Source organism: Poecilia mexicana, unplaced genomic scaffold, assembly GCF_051168715.1.
Source record: "Poecilia mexicana isolate PSO_F unplaced genomic scaffold, ASM5116871v1 scaffold_23, whole genome shotgun sequence".
Taxonomy (NCBI): domain Eukaryota; kingdom Metazoa; phylum Chordata; class Actinopteri; order Cyprinodontiformes; family Poeciliidae; genus Poecilia; species Poecilia mexicana.
In genome coordinates this window covers 8,010,593-8,033,123 of record NW_028263392.1, presented here as the reverse complement: position 1 = coordinate 8,033,123, position 22,531 = coordinate 8,010,593, and the positions used below count along the sequence as shown (strand labels likewise).

General features: G+C 39.8%; 2 protein-coding genes across 5 annotated transcripts in view; both read right to left on the bottom strand.

Moving 5' to 3' along the window:
* Nucleotides 1-6,192, bottom strand: part of znf800b (zinc finger protein 800b) — a 32,112-nt gene extending 25,920 nt beyond the window's left edge. Inside the window, exon 1 of one of the 2 annotated variants that reach the window (XM_014970958.2) lies at nt 5,832-6,192. The gene's annotated coding sequence lies outside the window, so the exon portion shown is untranslated. The remainder of the gene's footprint in view (nt 1-5,831) is intronic. The other variant, XM_014970934.2, reaches the window with a different exon arrangement.
* Nucleotides 6,193-17,052: 10,860 nt separating this feature from the next.
* Nucleotides 17,053-22,531, bottom strand: part of atxn7l1 (ataxin 7 like 1) — a 34,158-nt gene continuing 28,679 nt past the window's right edge. For 2 of the 3 annotated variants that reach the window (XM_088002924.1, XM_088002925.1), the window contains 3 exons: nt 21,915-22,390; nt 21,137-21,386; nt 17,053-21,050 (listed from right to left, as the gene is read on the bottom strand). In XM_088002924.1, the coding sequence (XP_087859050.1) occupies nt 21,033-21,050; nt 21,137-21,386; nt 21,915-22,390 (744 nt within the window). In that variant the 3' untranslated portion in view covers nt 17,053-21,032. Of the gene's footprint in view, nt 21,051-21,132; nt 21,387-21,914; nt 22,391-22,531 lie in introns of all 3 variants that reach the window. The other variant, XM_088002923.1, reaches the window with a different exon arrangement.

Sequence of the window (22,531 nt, the reverse complement as noted above, 5' to 3'; positions counted from 1 at the left end):
AACTCATTCTACACTGTCGATTTTACAGTGTGTGCGTTGAATAAATTCTATATATTCTCATGTCCAATCTACAAGCAGTCCCCAAAGTGCTCACCGAGTTGCAACATATCACACATGATCACATCCTCTGCGTGTTGGTTTGAAGTGAAAGGTGACTTCCTGAACTGAAACGCACTGATTATAACATGTTGATGCAAAATGTAAATAACACAGTTCTGGTCAGGTGCTACATGTACAAATCATGGTCATGATTTCTTATTTTAGACGCTTTTAACATCTTTACTGAATTGTTTGAATTTATTGGGGATTTGTTTTAACCTACTCATGGGCAAAATTATACAGTGTACAGGCTGCTATTCATACAGTAGATAAACCCCCCAAAAAAGGTTTAATTAAATGTCCCTAAGCAAATTGTACCCTGATCCAGTGCTTTCTGAAACAAACAGCAAGGTCCTGACATTACATTGGGCTAAGCAGATGATGAGTCTTCTTGGCAGAAATTTAAAGTATAGTCCATACTTTAAATTCCAAAATCTTAATGTTTGTCTTGATCATTTCCAGAAGCAGATTTTGTGTGTCTGAGATCATTGTCAAAGTTTGGAAAACAAAATTGTAAGAAGGTTTCAGCTGTTTAGCGTGTGATTTCTGGAACTTAAGGATCTTAAGTTGCCCTGCCTGTTATTGGTGTTACCTGCACACAAAACAGATCCTCACCATAATGCAGCCACCACCATGCTTAAAAATCGGTACAATGTTTTAAGTTTGAAACTACCACTTTGACTCACATCAGGAGACTGAATATGAATCAAAACTGTTTGTAAATAGATAAAGTTGCCCAACATTAAGGTGATGCAAAGCCTGGATCTGGAATATACCTAAAAATTTTAGACAAAACCAACCAGTTGAAATGAACCCCTCAAATTCTGTCAAGAAGAAATTTAATCAGTGCTAAAAAAAAAATTAACATAACACTGACTAACGTGTGTTGGTTATAGCCCCATGCCATGAAATAAAATGTACTAATTGTACTGGAGCAGGAGGCACCTAGCACCTTATTATCAATGTCTGAAGTCCATCCTGAAAGGTGTACAACAACTCAAACTAAGAGTATTATTTGTCATTTTATCATTAAATTTCTTTGCCTTTCCATTTTTATCTGTTCAAAGGTCACCGGACTGAAAGAGATAGTGTCAAAAGAAAATCCAAAGTCAGCTCTTTTTTTTTAAAATAAACTTTAAGACAAGGAACGCAGACAGAACAGTGGGAACCAAACACAGCAACAAACCTATACTTAAATGTATAGTGAGACTTTTCAAATGGAGTTCACTGTCCAGTGTTACTTTAAATTATGCACAGACCCAGCATTTTAGAGCAGCATATAGAGATGCAGCAGCAGAGAGTGTGTAAAGGGAGCACAGACACAGATTTAAATAAATATAGCCATGGGATGTGCATAATGGGCATTTTCAGGCCAGGTGTGGATTCACAGCTCTGAAAAATCACACCTAAATTTTAAACATGGGGCGCTGTATTTTGTGAAACCAAAGGAGGAAAGTAATAATTCATATTACCTAAAGCAACTCCATCTTGAGCGAACGCTGTTGTTACAGCAGACTTGAGAAGTTCTAAGAAGTTAGAGGCCCTTCTATCACTACGAAGAAAAAGAGGCAGGTCTTTGTTGAGAGGTTAAGCTGTGCCCAAAACAAAGTTCCCCCTTCACCATTGAAACAGTAACATATCAGTTCGGCCGGGCTGTTCAGTGAGTGTGCATGGTGAACAACTAGCTGACCTACTAACTGGGAGCCAGATGCTGATTTTCTAGTTGCCTGGCTGAGTGGATCCCTCACCACATGTGCTTCTGTTTGCTTCGCAGACTAGTAATGGGGCTGACAGGTTAATAGGTTTGCTGAATGACTACACTTGCTCATGGGTCTGACAGGCTGACTCATTGACTGAACACAGTAATACATCATTAAACTGACTGAATCACACAATGACATAAGTGGACTGCTGCAAACCAAAAACTGACAACTGCGAGATCCGAACTCAGACAAAGCAGGAAATCCTTGCTGCTGCTGTTGTGTCAAGTTAATCTTATGACAAAGAAATTAAAAGTCCTAATGCTACTGGAAATATAAAACACTGTATATAAAGTATTAAACCCTTAAGTTGCACTGACGCGTATCCGAATCCTTCTTAAATTCCACCATAGATTCTCTCCACAGTGAGTAAAGTTATCACTCTTCTGTGTATTTGTTCTAGGAAACAGTCTTTGCATAAATCTGATCAACTGACCTTGAACTTGTCTTACTTTTATCACATTATATCCAAAACTTCAATGTACATTTGGGGGGTGTGGGGCTGATATGATAGATCAGCACAAAGTGGCTGTGAAGGAAGCCACTTGTGAAGGAAAGTGGCTTCATAATTGTGAAGAATATACAAGATTTTCACATATTTTTATGACTAAATATTGGAAAAATGTGACCTCTCTTTTCTCAGCCTATCTGAGTAAATAGTTCGGAAAACCCTGATTTTTCTGCAATAGCAGTGCCAAGTCTATAAGCGTCTGTCTAGCAGTTTTGCACATCCAAATACAAAAGTTGTTGGGCATTCCTCTTTATAAAATAGCACAAGCTTACTCAGATGTGATTGTGTGTGTTTGTGAACAGTAATCCTAAAGTTCTGCCACTGATTTAGGTCTGGGCCATTCCAAAACACAGATATAAAACATTTCAGTGTAGCTCTGGATGTTTACGGCTGCTGTAATGCTAAAAGGTGTTCCTCCACTTCAGACTCAAGTTTTCTAGCCCCTCCAATAGTTTTTATTCTAGGATTGTGCTCCATCCATCTGATCAGCTTTTAACAGCTTCCCTGTCCCTACTGAAGAAAAGTATCCCCACTGCTTGATAATACCATCACCACGTTTCACCATAGGGGAAACAACCAGTCTTTGATTTCTGCTAAATAAAGTCTAGGTCAAAAAGTTCAAGTTCACACTTCTTCACACTAAGTCGTTCCACTCACTTGCTGTGTCTTTTTTTTATTATTCCATGATCAATGCTGTAATTATCTGGCATTTCAGATTAGATATTTTGGTAGGTTTGCAGATGTGGTAGATCTTTTGTGATTTTGTTTTTGACCCGAACCCTGCTTTAAACTTCCCCCAACTTTATCACTGTGCTATTTGATGTTTTGGTATTCACAAAACAGTATCACCAGAACACCTGCATTTAAACTGAGATGATTTAAATTGCAGCCAAGTGGACTCTACTTTACAAAGCTGAGACTATAGGAGAAAATGGTTGCACTGCATCTTGGTTTAAGTGAATCACGGTAAAGGGGTATGATTACAAATGCATGTCACTTTTCATATTTTATTTTATTTTAAATCATGCATAATTAGTGCTACTTTGTGGGTCTTTCAGTTGAAAATTCAATAAAATACAGTAGGGCTGTAACTTGACAAAATGGGGGGGAAAAGGTTAAATTTAGCACATGATGCAATGTTTTTCCTTCAAATCATAAATTAAAAATAATAATAATAAAAAAATAATATATATATATATATATATATATATATATATATATATATATATATATATATATATATATATATATATATATATATATATATTACCTTTTAATGTGAAAGTTTGTGTATGAGCATATTATGGCTATTTATAAACATTCTTACTGAAAATTGTAGCTTAAGTTTATCCACATTTAATTAACTTACATTAGAGAATTTCGTGATTTTCCGCCTCTTTTAAGGTCCGGTGAATGACACCATGCGCAGTGCCCAAAAGCGCATCGACAACAAATGCAACCTTCCTGGATAAAATACGCCCCGTTCATTTCCAAAGCAGAAACTTGTGGCGCGTCGCGAATCAAACAAAAAACTGAGAAAAAGTGACCGAACCAGCGCTGGAATCATAAAATATCCGAGCGATCTCTGCGCTGGTAATAAAGGTTTTACGGCCATATCATCACGATCCAGTGGAAAAGACAGTTATCCGTTAAAGAGCGAGTTCTCAGAGGCCACATGCAGCGATCACCATGAGGGAAGAGAACAGGACACACATATAGGCTACTCCTCTCCGGCTGGCCTCCGTAGCAGGTTTAAGCCGTGTGTGTAACATCCACTTACGCATCTCGGCCAAAGCGATGGAAAGCCCGACGAAACCCAGAATAAAACTGCGCGATCTTCCGCGTTGATACGGAATCCCAAGTCGGTGCACTGCCCGAGAGTGGCGGCGCGCTGGCGATCGTTGCCGCCCGAGTCCGTGTCTATTGGTTCCCTTTTCAGCTGGGCCAACGTCAGCACACACATACAGTCTCCATTTGCAACTCCGTCGCCCCCCATGGGCGTGCGAGGCCGCGGGCTGTGACGCAAATGGCACTGGGTGATTTGCAAATGACAGATCCTTTTTAATTCAACGCGAAAGCGGCGAGGTCCTTTCCGATCTCCCTGATATTTCACGCGAACACATCCACCCTCGGTGATGGATTTCAGGTTAATGAAGCGGCAATTCTGTTGCATAACTCTGAAAACTTAATAAAAATACGGGAACGGAGCGACTGTGACGAGGATGTTCCGTGGATTGCTTCGATTTTGTGCTGACCTGCGTTGCAGCTCTGAGCGCACGACCAGGCATCGACTTCTGTGGCACAGGAGGAACCAAGCAGAGCGGATACAGGCGAGAGCCAGTGGCCTCGCTGTGCTGGATGTGTGGTGGCCAGAGCGAGGACGCATACACGTAGCTGTCGGAGTGGGGACTTAGGACCACATTCACAGGCCATAAAGGGCCCGCTTGAATACTATTGTGCTCTTTTATCCTAGAGTCCTCAACTATTTACAAAAGGCTGGCCAACAAGGACAAAAAAAATATCGCGGTGAAACGCTCGGCGGCGGTTACAGCAGCTGCCACCGTTTCTCTGCGCAAAGCGGCAACACAATCGTTGCGCAGCGCCTGGACTTCCCCGTGCAGTTTAGAGAAAAAGTCTGCGATTCATCCAGGGGACTTTTTTTATTTCAACCTCATTCAGCACGTCCTCGTCTGGTTCAGCTGCAAAACCAGAGCGCAGGGGCAGGTCGCCGTTTCTCATGGCACGATTTGCATCGCCCCCCCACCCCCCTTCAATACCTCCCTCCCCCCCCTCTCGAAAATCTCCTTTTACACGCTTATATTGTAGCCGCTATTTCCAGCAACAAAGGAGCAGCTTCATTTGATCAGAGGGAAAAGCCAAGGGTATAATGCACCTTTTCAAGCCGTGTGTGAGAGAGAGGCCCCTCGGAACGATTGCAGCATGGCAGGGGAGTGCGGCGTAAAAACGAGCTAACCCGAGTAAATTATACACAAAGATACGGCGAAGAGCTGCCATAAATATCTCCATCAACGTCGTGGGGAGAAGGCTAAATCATTCGAGGTCATTTGGATGGGTCTCGAGCCGTTGTAAAACGCTGCGTTTAGCGGCTCCGTGCCACCTTTTCCAAGAAGCAGCCTGGCGCACAAGACCGGTGACCCTTCCATCTTTGCGCGTCCTTCTGCTGAGCCAAAACGCGAAGTATTTCGCATTTTAACGCCTTATTATTGAACAAAAGACGTCGCAGTACCCGATTTTTGCCTTTAAGGAAGTATGCGCTACGTGTGTGCGCCGCTACAAGTAGCTGAAACTACTCCTCTCCCCGCCGCGGCCAAGCAGAAACAAGAGGGCGATGACGCCATTTTCTGCAAAAACAACCACGCTCGGGAAGCCAGAGCGAAGAGGATTTAACCCGCTCCGCAGCGCTCCGTTACCACCGAAAGGCTTCTAAAACAACTCCTTACCTTGTATTGTTGAGGTGGGAAGCAGAATAGAGGGTTTCAGGAGGTAAACAGCGCGGTTGTTGCGATTCGGACTCCGGAGGTTGAGGATTTCGCCTCCCAGCGTCCCCGGTTCGCTCTGAACAAGTTCCTCTGCGAGCCGCTGTCTTTGTGCACCCAGAGGAGCCACTCGGTATAAAACCAGCCTCTGCGCAAAGGTGCACTCTCTGCATCCGATTTCAGCAGGAAATGTCCGCTACTTCGGACGGACGCTTCGAAAACAGGAAGTATTTTAACTGTTTAAATTCGGAAAAAGTTGAAGAAATCGCCCGTTTCTAAACCGCTCCGCATTTGTGGGGCTGATTTTGTCGCCCAAAACGCGCAACCTTTTGAGGACACACGCCTCTCCACGAAAGTCCACGACGCAAATGCAAAGTAAAACAGGAGGTTTAGCACCCTTAGATAAGGTTAATCGATCAAATAAAAATGCTTAATACAAAAAAATCAGAAAATCACCAAGTTTTATCTGTTGCATATTTAGAATTAGAAAACTAAACAAGAGCTAATCATATTTAAGGGGGGGGGGAATTATGACAAAAAGAATTGCCTAAAATAGACATAAGCTACAGAAAATATCAGAAAGGACTCGAAACAGACAGAAGAACAGCATACAAAATACATAACACAAAAGGATTAAATCACAAACAAACCCAACAAAACCAAGCATTTTTTTCCACTTTAAAACTTCAGATTTTCATGCACTTAATCCCAAAAAGTAGTTTGTTTGTAAAATAGAAAGAAGAGGACTAATGGTTCCCAAAAATCTGAAAAGTGCGGTTCGTATGTTAATGTGTTCAGCCCCCGTTCCCACAGCATAATGCCAATAAAAACAAGCAGCATTTTTGCAAACTGGAAGCATGTCTACTTTGCTTTTTGTTTCGTCTTGTTTTGCACCGATAGCTTCTTTCCACAAAGCTCTGTTGCAGAACCGAGCTCTGGATTGCTCCAGCTTCTCTGATTAATGTTCTCCCTGCCCGGCCTGACGGTTTAGCTCATATTCTTTACATTTTTGGGTGACGGACAGATGGGTTCAATGGAGCTGTATAGAACTTTATAGAATTTGTTGTGCTACTTTGTGTAGTTCTACATAAAAAAAAATCACAACAAAAAACTTTAAAGTTTGTTCTTAAAATGGGGGGGCGGGAGTTCATGTGGTATTGATGGTTTCTGGATTCATTCAGACAAAAGTAAATCACTGCATATGTGGAAACAAAACTGCTTTTTGTACCCTTATAATCGGCTTCAGAGCACAAAGGTTCAAAGACATACAGAACAGAGACATCAACTAAAAAGACAAACATAACAGAAAAATAAAAGGTGCGATGAATAAGAAAATTAACCATGAATACCAAGAGCCAACCCTATAATATAAAGACTGCACAAAATTCAAAAGCAACACAAGGATAGAAAACAACACAAACAAAATAAAATAAATCACACTTATATGGGTTTTGGTCTTTTGTAAGTCACCCATGTGTCACTTGTTGACTGTAGTATAATATCTTAATAAGATCTCCAAAAGGTATGAATGGAATACTTTATGAAAATAAAGTTAACCACAGCAATTCTGCTGCCAAATCTATAAATGCGTACATTTGCTCTCAAAAACACAAACACTGACCAGAAAAACTTTCCCAGCAACAAAATGGGTGCTTCACTTCCCTCAGAAAGTACTGAAATCCACCCATTGTCTTTACCTGCTTGTCCTTGCAGGAACACGGGGGTTGGGGACGCAGCCTATCTCAAGTGGTCACTGGGTGTGAAACAGGGTATACCCTGGATTGGTCGCCGGTTTATCACAGGGAAACACAAAGACAAACAACCATGCATGCATGCCTACACTCATAAAGAGAAGTAATTTTAGAGTATTCAACTGAGCTAATAGTCATGTTTTTAGAACTGTGGGAGCAAGCCGGAGTACCCAGAGAGAACATTCAAGGCAGAAAAAGAAATCCCCAGGCTGGGATTCAAATCCTGAACCTTCTTGCTGCAAGTTAACAGTGCTACCAAGTGCCCCACTGTGAAACCTCACTACTGAAATAGCACAGCTAAATAGTTCAAAATAATTGGATCACGTAATATATTGATGCAAGTACAGTAAATATCAATGTATTATTATACCAACACAAAATGATGGCAAAATGAAAGCAAAACTAAGCATGATGGTCAAAATAAACTGCCTGGGAGTTTGCAAAAATGATAAAAATTCAAACAAACCCATTAGTATTAGTTCTGCTGTAATTTATAGCTAAGTCAGTCTACTAATAAAAAAAAAGGTTGCGCTGCCTAAATATATCCCGCCCCCCTTCTTACATTTACATTGCTTTGCATATCAAAAATCATATAGCTTTTTGTATTTTTGAAATTTTGCTTGAATAAATATGAGATTTTAAACTTGAATATAATTTGATGTCTCCAAGCTAGTTAGCTTAGCTCCTACGACCTAGTAACAGTTAATTCAGTTAGGTTAGCATGATCTTTTTTGCTCGTTTCGGTTTTTTTTGTGTTTTTTTTTTGTTTTAATACTCCAATTTACTTATTATTAAAATAAAGTCATATTACTCGCCTGCATTTTACAAATACAGGCAACACGACTGTGAAAAAAACTTACAACGTAAACACAGCATATTCCTACCTTATTTGTGGACTGCAATAAAGATTTCACTCGTTGCTATGGTGATAAAAAACACAGGCTTTTCAACAGGGAACTCTGACATTTACATCATGCCAAATAAAAGCAGATAATTTATTAACAAGTTATTTAGTCTGCGAACTATAAAGGAGCCATTATTAATCCTCACTATTTGGCAAATCATAACTAGCTCACAGCTAACGAGAAAGATAAATTTCGTAGCTGAGATAATTAGCTACAACCAGAGCAGCCGGTAGAAAAACTGGAATTTAAAGCGACAGTACATGTTTTGATTGAAGCTAAGTTTCCAACATACAGTTTAAAGAAAAGTGTGACAATGAATTTGATTTCATTTTTGAACTGAATAACCCAAAGACTTATACAATAACTTTATTAATTCTGGACGGCTATCCACTAATATTGGCTAATGGATAACAGGAGTTTTCTTTTATGAAAAAAATGTCATTAGAAATCCTGAGAAGTTGATGTAGTTAAAGTGGATTAGGAGGATTTTTTTTCTTTTTACCAAATATGAGACAGGCTTTGTATTCGTTTTGTTCATTAGTTTTATAAGTTGCTGTTGTCCTCTTGAAAGAATTTTTGTAGGCCGGCAATTCCTGGAAAGGTATGGTAGGTTGTTTCATGTTTTCTTTGCTAATTAATCTGACTATGGTTTCCTAGCCTTAAAGATGGATTTGTAAACCTTTTTCCAGAATAACTCTGTGATTTTGTATTTCATCTGTTGTTGAATTTAATTCGATTTGTGCATGGAATCTTGGTTTCTCGTTCAGGCTTGATAAGCAAAGTTTAAGTTCTTTCAAACTTTTCAGTTGTTACTCTGAATGGAGTCATTTGCCCGATTTTGGAGATCAAAACAAATCTGCCTCATTTAAACAATATTTTCTCTATTTTGTCTGTTTTTTTTTTATTTTTATTTTTTACAGAGACTAAGAGAAATCGACCTCTGCGTCACATCTTGTTTTTTGGGTTTATTTCCTGCTTAACCATTTCCTGCAAATGGTCGTTTTGCAAATTAAAGTTTTACATTTAGTTGTAAATCTTCTTAATAAATACATACATAAGTTTCTGTTGCTTAAATGCTAATAACAGAACACAGCAGAGATTAATCAATTTCACAATTTAAAATTGTGAAATGAGTAAATGTACTTACTTAGTTTACTGACTCACAGACTGACCCACAGGTAAGGATCATTTTCACAAATCCAAGTTCCAACTTCTGTAGATCACCTGCAAACAATGAAAAGGAAAGTGAAAATACTGCTACAGAAACGTACCAGTTCAAAAACATTGGCATGTACATTGCTTTCAGCTCCCACTTCAGCTCCACTCACAAACTTTATGAATGTACAACTGAGTGTGCCACATCTTCAAGAGCAGTTTTCTGGAGTAATACTGTAAAGGTAAAAAAAACCCAACAACACTCAACATAATTCACTATTTTTTCCTTTTATTCCCAGTGATAAAGTCAGGGCACAATGTGGAACTTGTAGTCATGGAAAAAAATGGGTCACAAAATATGTTTCAGAGCTGCTAGAGTTGATTAAAAAAAAAAAAAAAAAAAATGTCGTCAAGTAATCTAAGCAGCTGACTGCAGAGTGAGCTGTTAGTTGCTTCATAAGATAAGATAAGATAATTTCATTAGTCTCCCAAAGGAGAAATTTATCTTGGAAGCAGGGTCTTCGTGTTCATTTTAGTCACTTGCATCATGCAAAAGTTGGTGCGATAGCCTTATTGTTTAGTAGAAAAAAAGAAAAAAAAACACAAATTCAACTGGTTTCCAATTTGCACCTGGAACGAGGTAAGGTTCAGTGTGGCCTCATTCCCAGATCCCAGTATCTCCTTCCAATTGTACCCAGAATATCATTAATATCTCACCTGGGGCACAATATTGAAAACTGTTTATTTACCCAAAAATTAGTAAGACTTTTGAATTCAATCAGTGAGGTTTGTTTTTTCCCCCCTCTCTACAATCCAAATGAAGTGATTTGACACTTTTGAACATGCCTAAGTGCAGTGAAGGATCCTTTAAAAAAAAAAAAAAAAAAGGGAACACGACAAAAGTTATTCAATTTTATCATTTTATCTGTTATCTTTTAAAAAGGATTACAAGCTGAACGTGTCTGTACATATTTAAGTAGGGGGGAAAAAACATTCTGCTGTAGCAAACATAAGCTAATTAAACTGCATGTTAAAGATTGATTTCAATCAACAAGCATCCAACAAATGCCCAGTTGGTGTCCTGTTTTCTTTAACGGATTATGTTTTGAACGCGTTAAAACAAACATTATGTCATAAACCAGCTGTACATTTTTCTAGCTTTGTTCTGGAAAGCTAAGCTACTTGTAAACGTGTTTGGTTTTGCCTGCAAGAGAGGCAACTTTTACATAAAAATCGCTTAATCTCTTAATAAAAACAGACAGATCCAACCAATAGACCCGTCAACATGTTCTGCAAATCACATAAAGACAAACATTTAACACACTGAATAAGTTATGAGTTGGGGAGGAATTTGAGAAGTTCCATAAAGGAGATAATCCCCTCCAGCTTTTTCCTTTAGCTCCATGTGAGCCAGCAACAATAGGTGCCCACCACTATCGCCTATACACAATTAACTAAGGAGCAGCATTATTCCATTATCATAAGAATGCTGTTTGCAATAGAGGGAGGGGGGGGGAGAAGCTGAGAAACTTCTCGGCATTCACTGATGTGGCCGACTGAACTGAGACATTTTATCTTCACGCAGAGTTTAAACCACTTTGCAATATATTTCATGCATTTATTGTTATTTAAATAGTTTGATTACAACTACAGGCTGAGAGTGACTGGTGAGGATGGACACATTCTTATTCCTTAACTCTATATATCAGCTGTATAATTTTTAAAAATATATATTTTCTGTATCTTTAACAAACTTGTATGCTACCCAGAAAGCTGTTTTCTGGAATGCTGAACTTATCGTCTGCCCTCTGACGGAGGAGTTTCTGATAGTAATTTGTTTATTGGTAAAGAAATGATCAACATCCAGCTTAACAAGCTGCTTTCTCAACCACATCAGACGTTATTCGTGTAAGCAACAGTAAGAAACGCAAGTGCAACACTCAGTGAGATGCAACAGGGGAACAAAAAAAAACATCTGAAGACAAAAATGGTTTTAAGGTTTTCCATGGCAACCCAAACAAGCCTCCATGAGAGAAAGGGTAGTACAGACTTGTTAACTTGGTCTTCCAAGTGAAACATACACCACATGTTACTACAATCATTTATTATGATTGTAGTAAATTCTTTCAATGCAGGTTGCACTTAGATTTTTGGGGGTTAGAAAATAAGTTTTACCGGCTGGACACGATCCTGATTACTGTCAGGTTACCGCTTGATGGCCGACCTCTGAAAACTTGAGCGTTGGCGCAACACGCTCCGACTCAAAATAATTTTACATCTGCGAGTCTGCAAGGGCTTTGGTACTCAAGTGAGACAACAGTATGTAAGAGTGCAACAATGACTCATCAAAAGAGTCAGGAAGTAACTCGGGACAACGTGCGACTCCCTGGAAGGCTCACACGTTTCTGTCAATGTCAGAGTTCACTGTTCGACTACGAGAAAGAGACTGGGAGAGTTCCAAATAAAAATTTTTTAAAAAGTGCTTCGGGAGAAAAAAAAAAAAGAATAGAAAAACATCTTGATGACGTCTAAAACCTTTACATGTACCTACGAAACTAAATTGAACCTTTTTTTTTGTTTTGAGAAGATATGGATCCTGTTGTGTCTGGAATAGTAGAAGACCAAAACAAAATGGTGGTGGTGTGGTTACCCAGAGCTCCTTTAATGCTTCAAGACATGGATGATCAAGTTCAGATGAAGGAAAAAAAAAAGAAAAGAAAGAAAGGAAGAAAAAGGCTTACAAGTGGCCTAATCAAAGCATACACTAAAGTGCTGAGATATAACCTTAAACAGGCCACACGTCATATATTCAGCACACAATCCTGCAAACACAAGTGGGCCAAAATTCCTCTAGAGATATAAAAGACTGAGTTTGATTTTTTTCAAACTCAAACTCACCTGTTGCTGCCAAAGGTGGGACAAGCGGTTATTAAGTTGAAGGAGGCATTCCTTTTTTCTTTTTTCTTTTTTTGGTTTTGATAACTTTGTTCTCTTAATAAATGAAGTTTTCATTTGAAAACAAACCTATTCAATCAATTGCCAGATGATCTGAAGCATAAAGAAATAAGAGAAAACCGGATTAAATGTTATTATATTGTTAAAACTTTGTTTTTGTTTATTTTATCTGAACAAATTCGCTGTCCTCTCTCAGAGGGTTTTGGAAAACTGCTTTAGTTAAGCAGAGGACTGCCTGCGCTGTAATTATTCGTCCCAGTAGGAGTGTCTGAATAAATGACGACTTAATAAGAGCACTTCCTTACTTTTGGGCTCGTTTGTTATGCATCACAGTTCTCCCCCACCGACAAAACCCCCGACCGTGTCTGATCTGATATGTGGCTGATGATGAGGTGTTTTTCTCTCTCTCTTTTTTTTTTTCTCTTTTGCCTGGGGTCGTGTTGGAAACAAATGGCCACAAGGTGTCAATGTTGTCAGATGGTGCGTTTTGCTTTGTGACATCTCGGCCCCATTAATGTGAGAAAGCGCATAGAGAGAGGAGAGCTGCAGGTGGAGGAGTCCTGCTGCTGGATGTCGCGCTCCAAACAAATCTAATTGGATCCAGTGACTTCCAGGAAATACGCGGCAGCCGAGAGGCATTTATTGACTCTCTCCGGCCACCGCTGCCCGAGCGCCGGTCAGCTCCAGCGGGCCGTACTACTGCCAGACCCGACCAGATAATAAATAATAATAATAATACCTTGAAAGCGCTTTTTACTTTCAAATTTGACTACACTTTACTCTAAAACACTCACGAAAAAGTAAAGTTAAGCCTCAGTCTCATTTTCGACCTCTAACAGTTTATTTTTTGTGAAACCTCCCTAAAGCACAAATGATTATAACACACGTGTGCCAAAGTGACAGGCTCTCCCACTTTTAACAGTTCCTATCGCTTACATTGCTAATATGCTAATTGCTAATATTATGTGCTAAATGCACGTTATATTAGGAGTACAGCTTAAAATGTCACCAGAGGTGACCATGTTGTTTGTGCTAAAATCATAAAAAAAAAAAAAAACAGAATACGCATTTCCAATACACAGTGTGACGTCTCCGCTGCTCCTTATATAAATAACAGAGGTTCTTCATAGGAAGTGCTCACTTTTTCTTACTCCTTTCAAACAGAAAAGTAGTAGAAAACAAATGATTTTTGTTCTTGGTTATGTATGCACATGTTTTTCATGTTTTTTGATTGTTTTTTTTTCTTGTTTGAAATGAATAAATGAAAAAGACCCCTGTGTACCTGCAGTATCAATGAACCCAACACTTCTAACAGTAACTAGCTTTCTTTTTTACACTGTAAAAATAAGTTGGATACTTTTATTTCAGATTTAAAAGAAAATCTTGATCGTACGCTTTCATATTTTAGGTATCCGTAAGATAAATAATCGTTTTGAATTTGAACAGAAAATGCTGTGTTTGGTTGCGAGTCGGGCTAATTTGTACGAGACGGTGCACGTGGTCAAACAAACCTCAAACGTAAACGACTGTATGAAGAGCTGCCACCGGCGGTCTGCTGTCATCCTGTAAAACACAAAGACATTTTAGACTCAGTTCCAACTTCTATCACCCGAGACATGGCAACCCATGAAGGTGGCAATGCATGAAGGTAGCCTGGGCTATGATAGTCAGATGCTACTTACCTGGGAGAACACATAGTGCCAGGATGCACTATGGGAGCCGGTGGATGCTTTGCTTTTATGCCTTGCCATACAAGAAAAAAAAAATGTTTGGGAAAACTCTTTAGGAGCATAAAAAGCTTGAGTGTTGACTTTACCTCTAACTTCCACAATCTACATGTAATCAAGCATCTGTTGGTTGTTTTGGGAAAAACAAGTCTGATCCATGAGGCGGCCCTTCTTTACAACGTCCACGACTAAAACGGAGCCATTTCTAAGGTTTTGCTTTTAGACACAACAGCACAACTTTTACTGGAATCCACAGCACATTACTGTTTGGGCACAGAAAGCAGAAGCGACATTCCATCATTAGTCAGCAGTTATGACGTTGCGCAAGTTTCTTATCGGACAGCAAATAAACTGCAGCAGAAATCGACCGACTCACCAGAGGAAAACCACTAATGAAGTGGGAAAACGTGTTAAAACATTATTTCTGCTGGTACGAGCAAAACACTGTGGATCTTAATAAGGTGATAATGTCTGAAAACCAACAAGAGGCAGCAGAACATCTAAAAAAAAGTTTTTACAAGGATATTTCACTCTAAACGTAACATTTGAATTTATTGCAATTTAAAACAGAATCTAATTCAACCTCTGATATGGTTTGAAATTGTACATTTTTGAAAACATTCAGTAAGTACTGTAAATGAAATGTTTAAATGAAGTTTGAAATATCTTCAAGTATGTAAAGATGAGATTAAACTGAGAAACCCTGCCTGGAGTGATGACACAAGTGAGACATATGAAAGTTGTTTTCTGAATTCCTGTAAAAGAAATGGTAAACGCAAACTGTGTTGCAAGAAAAGTTTTTTTTTTTTTTCAGTTTTAGTTTTGCCAAAGAAGTGCAACACGCTATTTTGTGGTAATGTCTTTTTGAAGGCTCATTAACAATTTGGCTGAGTAGTGTAGTATAGTGTAGTGTGAGAACAGGGAGTTCCTGTTTTATTGTGTTGGGAAAGTAGTGTAAAATGACAAATTTGAGTTGGTTGTTTATTTGGACAAAAACTAAATATTTTAAGGGTGGGAAATAAATAAAGCATGAGGTGTATCATACTTTCAAAATTTTGGAAAAGAGCAGAGTAAATCGCAATGTGCGCCTTCACAACTTTGCTTAAAGGACGGAGTAATTATGTACATGCACATTTGCTTGTGGTTTACTTTGCTTATGGCCATTAGTGATTTGACTGAATCCATTAGTCAAGTGAGAGCAAAGAGCAGAAAACAAACAAAAAAAAATCAGGTAAAAAACAACAGCAGTGCTTTTGTGCTATCTGCCTTTAAATTAGGCCTGTAGCCGTCCTGCTGAGTATAGGGGAAGCTTCTGAGTCCCGGCCCTGAGATCTTATTTCCAACTTCAGAAGACGCCTTTTCTGTTAATGGAGGATGTGGTCAGAACCAGCGGTGAAGCCTCAGACGCTGCATTTCATGCTAAACAATTGCATTAGTCAACAAAGATTAACAGCCTAGGTATGGATAGGTTTACATCCTGGTGAGTCCTTACCGAATTGTTTCACTTTAAAACCCAAACGTGAGTTTAATTTATTGGGATTTTATTTTGTGCGTGTTTTTTTATTTTTTTTTAGCCACGTTTATTCAGACCCTTCTGCAGGTTTTACCAATTCAATTTTAAGATTTTTTTTAAAACTGTCACAAATGAAATTTAATACCCCCATCACGTCAGAAATGTAAAGCTAAATAAATAAATGAATGAAGCCTCAACTTCCTTATTGCCAAGCTTTTGTTGCAGTGATTGTAGCATTTTATGGGTAGGCAAAGAAGTTATCCAATGGTGAAGACAAACATTGTCTAGCTAGCCAACTGGCAATAAATTTGTACTGAAATTATGACAGGTGCAAATAAAAGAGAACTAGCTAGCTAGTTTTTTTCCCAGCTGGTGAGCTAGTTTTTCTAGCAAGCTAACTGCTTAAAACATGGCAGATGCAAAAAAAGGAGAGAGCTAGCTAGTTAGTTTTTTCTAGCTTCCTACCAAATTTTTCTAGCTAACTACTTAAACCATGGCATATGGAAAAAAGAGAGCTAGGTAGTTTTTTTTTCTAGCTAGCTAGCTAGTTTTTCTAGTTAGCTAACTACTGAAGCCATGGCAGATACAAAAAAAAGAGAGCCAGCTAGCTAGCTAACTACTTAAAGCATGGCAGATGCAAAAACAGAGAGCTAGCTAGTTTTTCTAGCTAGCTAACTAAAACTTTGGCAGATGCAAAAAAGTGAGCTAGGTAGCTAGTTTTTTCTGCCTAGCTATTTTTTCTAGCTAGCTAACTAAACCATGGCAGATGCAAAAAAAGAGAGCTAGCTCGCTATTTTTCCCCCTCTATAAGCAATGTTCTTGTTAATGTAGCTGCCAATATACTCTTTTTAGCAAGCAAGGGTGTATTAGCAGGTACTTACCAGTAGCCTCAAGTATATATTTATCAAATTTGATCACTAGCATCTTACTAGAATAAGAAGGATATTAGGAAGTTAATTCTGATTTCATATTAAAAAGAAAACATCAGCACATCATCAGAAATAGTCCTGAAAGGAAGTAGGAAGAGTTTCAGTTTTATATTTACACTGTAAACTTTCAAACATTCAACAAATCAATGCATTGACAAGTATGCTATGCAATAATAATAATAATAAAAACATTCAGCAGCAGCTCAATAGAATTTCAATGCTGCATATTTGATTTACAAATACCACCATCTCCTCTTTCAATCTTTTAATAAAAGCTTGAATATAAGACATTTTTTACAGTATTTATTACATTGGTTTGTCAAAAAAAAAAAAAAAAAAACTGCATCAAGATTTCATAAACCAACAAAATCTTACAAGGCATTTCTTTCCCCTGGACATTCAACATTCACCACAGGTGGATCGGAATACAACGGTGTGCTGGTTTTTGGGGTGTTTTGGACGACAGATAAAAAAATAAACAGAATTATTTTGCTGTAAATCCTAGAAACACTTTCAGATCCCTTTTTAATGTTAGTCAATTTGAGAAAGTGGAAAAAAAATTAAAAATTGACAATTTTACACTAGATAAAAGCTTTTTACTTAATTTTAGCTGCGAGGAAACAGGAAGAAATGGCTACTTAGCCGCTGTAACTTAGCCATTGTTCTCCCAAGCATGGGAGACTTGAGATGTACCCAAAGAAACCGTGAGTATCTAAACAGAAACAAGCACAACACTGAATGGGTTTACTCAACTGGTCCAAGCACTTTCAGCACACTCGAAAATTATTGGCACCACAAGTTAAGGTGAATGCAAAACCCTTTTCTGACGACGGCTATTTGTGTTGATTTGGCCATAAGTCTTGTTTTTGTTTTTTAAAAACAAAAACAAAAAAAGAGGTCAGTTTCAGGGTACTGGTTGAAGCCATCAGAATTTAATTTACAACTTCCTGATATAAAAAAACAAAACAAAACAAAAAACCCCCAAAGAAAACCAGGCTGACAGCATGACACTACTGTATTTTAGAGGAGGAAGTTTGCAGAAATATTTCAAATTGTGAAGAGAAATGGATATCTACCTGACTTAACAGAGCATCCAAAGGAAATGGGCACAGTGTGTATACATCCTAACGAAAGAGGTGATCTGGAATTGCAAAACGTTTCAGAATACACAGCGATGGATATGTGGGGGGGAAAAAAAAGCACCTCACACTAATTGTTAAGCATGATGGAGGATCTGTCATGCTGTGGGGGCCCGTATATCTTCTCCAGAGGGACTCTCTGTGCTTCTCAGTGCCAGGTTACGCCACTGCAAGAAAAAATCTAACGGATTTTATGGCTTTTCACATGTTTTTTTTTTTTTTACAAGAGGTGACAACAACTGCGGAGGGTGCTGCAGGCAATTCTCACACACCGATCGATAAAAGTGTCATCGGAGGAAGCACTTTTTAGTACTTGGGAACAGAGGCATGAATCAGAAACAACCAATTATGTGCAATTCGTGCTTAAACACAAAGTTGAGTTGTCGCAGAAAGCTGCCGAATGGCAGGTTTAGAGGACTGCTACGCCACTGTACGGTTCAACGACAGGTTTTCAGTGACTTCTATATTATCAGGGAGTCCACATGTTTGGGTGGTGCACTGAAAAAAAAAGAAAGAAAGAAAGAAAGAAAGACATATTGCTCCATAAGTTAAGTCATTTCAGTATTCTAACGTTTTCTCTCCACATTTACAAAAGATGCCGCTAAAGATCCGACAGAACTCATTCAAAACTCGACGCTTCAACACTTTCTCTGGCCGTTGAGATTTGCCAGCAGACGACGCGGACGCGATGCATATTTAAAAAGGAAAGTGACTCACAGGAACGGCCACTGCTGCACTTCCAGTGCAGCGGCCCGATCGCTCGGCCGCCGCAGGAAGAAAACTGTACCTCGCCGAAAGTAAGCGAGAGCATTTCTGACCCAGTTTTGACTCGACGTTTCACCGCAACCCACATGACCGCACCGAGACAAGGCCGACGGGTTGCAGAAGATAAAGAAAGATAAAAAAAAAAAACAAAAAAAAAAAACGCACTTTACAACTTTGGGAGGGGGGAAAAATAAGGCTCAACAAAAAATAAAAAATAAAAATACTGAGTACCTATTAGCTCAATAGATGAAATGGTGCATTACCTTTGTAAATTATTGAGCTTGGGGAAAGTTTATATGTGAAAAGCTCCTGATTAGGAACTTGGTGAAGGATCTGAAACAGACAAGTGGCGTTTGAGTGAATGTTGGACCGGACCACGCTTAGAAATCGATACTGCTTATGCTTATTGTGTAGCTTGCATGATCATAAACAACACCTGAAACTTAGCATTATTAACAAACACCCATCACACTCATTGGCACTCCTGGTAATAATGCAGAAACATTATTAAAATAAATAGGACAGTCTTTTAGTGTTCTTTTTCTTTTTCTTTTTTTTTACAACACTTCACAAGATTGGAGAGGTTTCAAAATCCTCTGCACCGGGAATGAGAACAGGCCCACAGCATGATAAACCCTCTACCGTACTGACTGTTAGCCAGAAGGTTCTTTTTCTTACAGCCAACCTTTGTTTAATGCCAGATTTCACTTATTTATGTTTGTAATGGTAAGACAAAAAAAAAAATGTTTTGCCCTGCTCTGCCTCCTGAACAGCCAGATTGTATATTATTGGCAGCCATGGAAACTTGGTAACCAGTAGCGTCGTATTTTTAGCCAAAGGAACGGAATCGTGAATCACTAAATTAAACTTCTGGGCTAAACTTTAAAATGATCAAAAGGATTTTCCCCCTCCCCCTCCTTCCGATTCACCAAGGAAATTCTCATCTACATTTTCCAGTGTGAGATTTATGGAAAAAAAAATAAAAAAAATTAGTCGACTGTCAATTCGCTTTAAGGCCTTAACGAGGGTGCTAATAAGGATGGAGGGTGAGGAGCGTGCTTACAGATGGAACAGAAGTGAACACTTAACTTCTCCTTAAACCAAACACTTATCGTTGTCAACCTGCAAAGCAACTAGATGAAAACAAAACATGAAAAGCAGCAGTTGCCAAATGTTTACACCTGGCTTTGTGCGCATCATTTATTGGCATCAACTTGCTACTGAAACACACAAAATTATATATATATATAAATATATATATATATATATATAAAAACAGCTCTTTATTACTGTTAGACAAAGACCAAGATAGGAAGGGAAACATATCTCTTGGCCTCATTTAGTAAAAGGGAAGAATAATTAATAAATACAAAAATAATAACAGATATGTACAAATATGAACTATAATACTTTCAACATTTCTTCAAAAATGCCATATAAATTCTATATATATTTTGTTTTTATTATACTAAAAAAAAGTCTCTGTAGCTCAAACCTTAATGGTCACTTCGATACCAAACATTATTTTAAGATAAATTATTATACAAAAAAAACAAAAAACAATCCAACACCACTGTAATAATTCCATTTTGACTGCTAGTCCATCAAAATCAGAAAGAAGAAAAAACAAAGCGAATTAAGTCAAACCTTATCCAGTATTGAAATACAACGCACCGACGTGGCATCATTGGTAACACGAACGCTTCCTTCCCTCCGTTTTGCGCGAGCAGGACTTCTGCGTGGCACCGACGCGGAAGGCGGGGAGGCCAAGGAGGGGGGAGTCAGTCGAGGAACTCAGGACAGTAAGTGCACTTGGAACACAGGCATGCTGGGACAGAAACGGAGGGAAACGGACAAAGCCGCTGGGTGCGCAGGGAGACAAAGAACAGGGGAGAGAACTGGCTAAAACCCAGCCGAACTCGCTGCCGACGCTCGCCGTCTCAGACGAAAAGACATAAAGAGCCAGAGTGAGGAAAAAAGGCCAGTGGGAGCAACAAAGTGGCATAGCTAAAGTCCCACAGTAGTTGTGTCGGGTGGTCCTGGAAAAACAATCACAGTTGTCTTTCTTTGCCCAGCGGGCTGGAAACAAAACTCCAGAAACTTCTGCGGCGCCGGAGAATTCCCTTTACAAATAATAAGTTTTTTTTTGTTCTGTAAAAACCACAATCAAAGAGAGAGGCGTGGGAGATTCCCGACAGGACGCCGCCACCCCACACCTCCACCGTGTCACACTGAAGCCGTCGCTGGAAGAGTGGTGAAGTCAAAGGTCACAAATGGTGGTGGCCTGGACAGCGGCCCGACGTTCTGTCCGCACAACGGCTTCCTGTCAGTGATTCAACTTGGCCTGCAGAGACACACAGAATTATCATTCAGAGCTTCGCTTTAGCGTCGACGACGACTACGATGCGTCGCAGTCTGAAGACCACCGACCTGTTTGGGCGACTCGGGCCCCGACGCCAAGATCCCCATGCCGTCGTTTCCCTTCCCAAAGAGGCTCTCCAGTCCGCCCGGTCGGCTCGCTTTGCTGGATTTCCCTTTGTAGGAGCTGGGACTCCTCCTCTTCCTCCCCTCTGCTCCTCCGGCGTAAGCTAAGGGTCCTGTGGGCTGAGGCATTGGCTGGTGGGGGGCCGAGGACGGTTCCCTGGCCGCGTAGGTTAGACGGCTGGTGCCAAGTTCACGACTAGAAGCAGAAAACAAAACCAAACAAAAAAATTCATTACGCTCTGGAAAACACAGCTCCATCAAATAAAACCATAATAAATTGCTTAAAAACATTTGGCAGATTTAATTCACACAGTTGAACTGAAAAAAACAAAAAAAAAACCAAATGTATAACCCTTCAGAGTTTCTTCCAGATTGGATTGAATACCGAAATGTTATTTTTCTTCTTCTGAAGCGTTTTTTCGTATTTGGATGCATGCCTGGATTTATTGTGATCCTGAAATATTAAACCCCAATTCATCTTTAGAAAAGAGACAAGCATGTGTGCAGGATGTTCCCATCATTGTTGTAACTGTTACTCAGTTTTGACCTTCAGTCATGTTTTTTTTTTTTTTTTTTTGGTCAAACAACTTTTGCAACTGTCAGATTTGTCTCTCGGTGGGTTTCGGGCGACGTTAGTCGGGCCTGAACGTTTTCTCCTACGAGGACTACACCTCAAGTCGAGAGGAGGCGAGTACAGGAAAACACAAACGGCGTCTTTTCTTACCAGTTGTGTGTGTTGTGGCTTTGCTCTGCTCTGGACAGCCAGTCGTCTGAGCTGCTCAGAAGCCCGCTTCCCGCTCGAGGTCCCTTGTTTTTGGCCGACGACGCCCTGGCCGCCCCGAAGCCCTGAAACGTCTGATGAAAGCTGCTGCCGTTCCGTCTGTGGGCGTCCACCGTCTGAAACGGCGACGGCGAGGACGACGACGGAGGGTGCGAAGAGTTCTTTCTCTTTTTCGCCGCCGCCGGGGCGTCCGAGTCTTTGGGCGAGCAGCCGGCTTTGTGCGAGCCGTTCCGGGCTTTTCCCGGCGAGACCCTGACGCCGAACGGTCCGGCCGCCGACGCCGACTGTGGGAACGAGGCGGTGTAGGTGAGGCTGTTGGAGGGGGAGGACAGGACGGCGGCGGGAGGAGCCTGGTGCGCGGTAACCGAGGCGGCGACGGACGTGGAGTTGGAGGGGAGGCTCTCGGCAGCCAGAGGAACCTTCCTGGAAAACGCAAAACAAAACTCTTATAAAAAGAAAATCTTTGCCATGCAGAAGAATTACCACGAACTAATTAAACATGACATTTGAAATCTATAGCCTCCTTGTGGTGAGCAACTTGCACAAAACTTTTCTTAAGA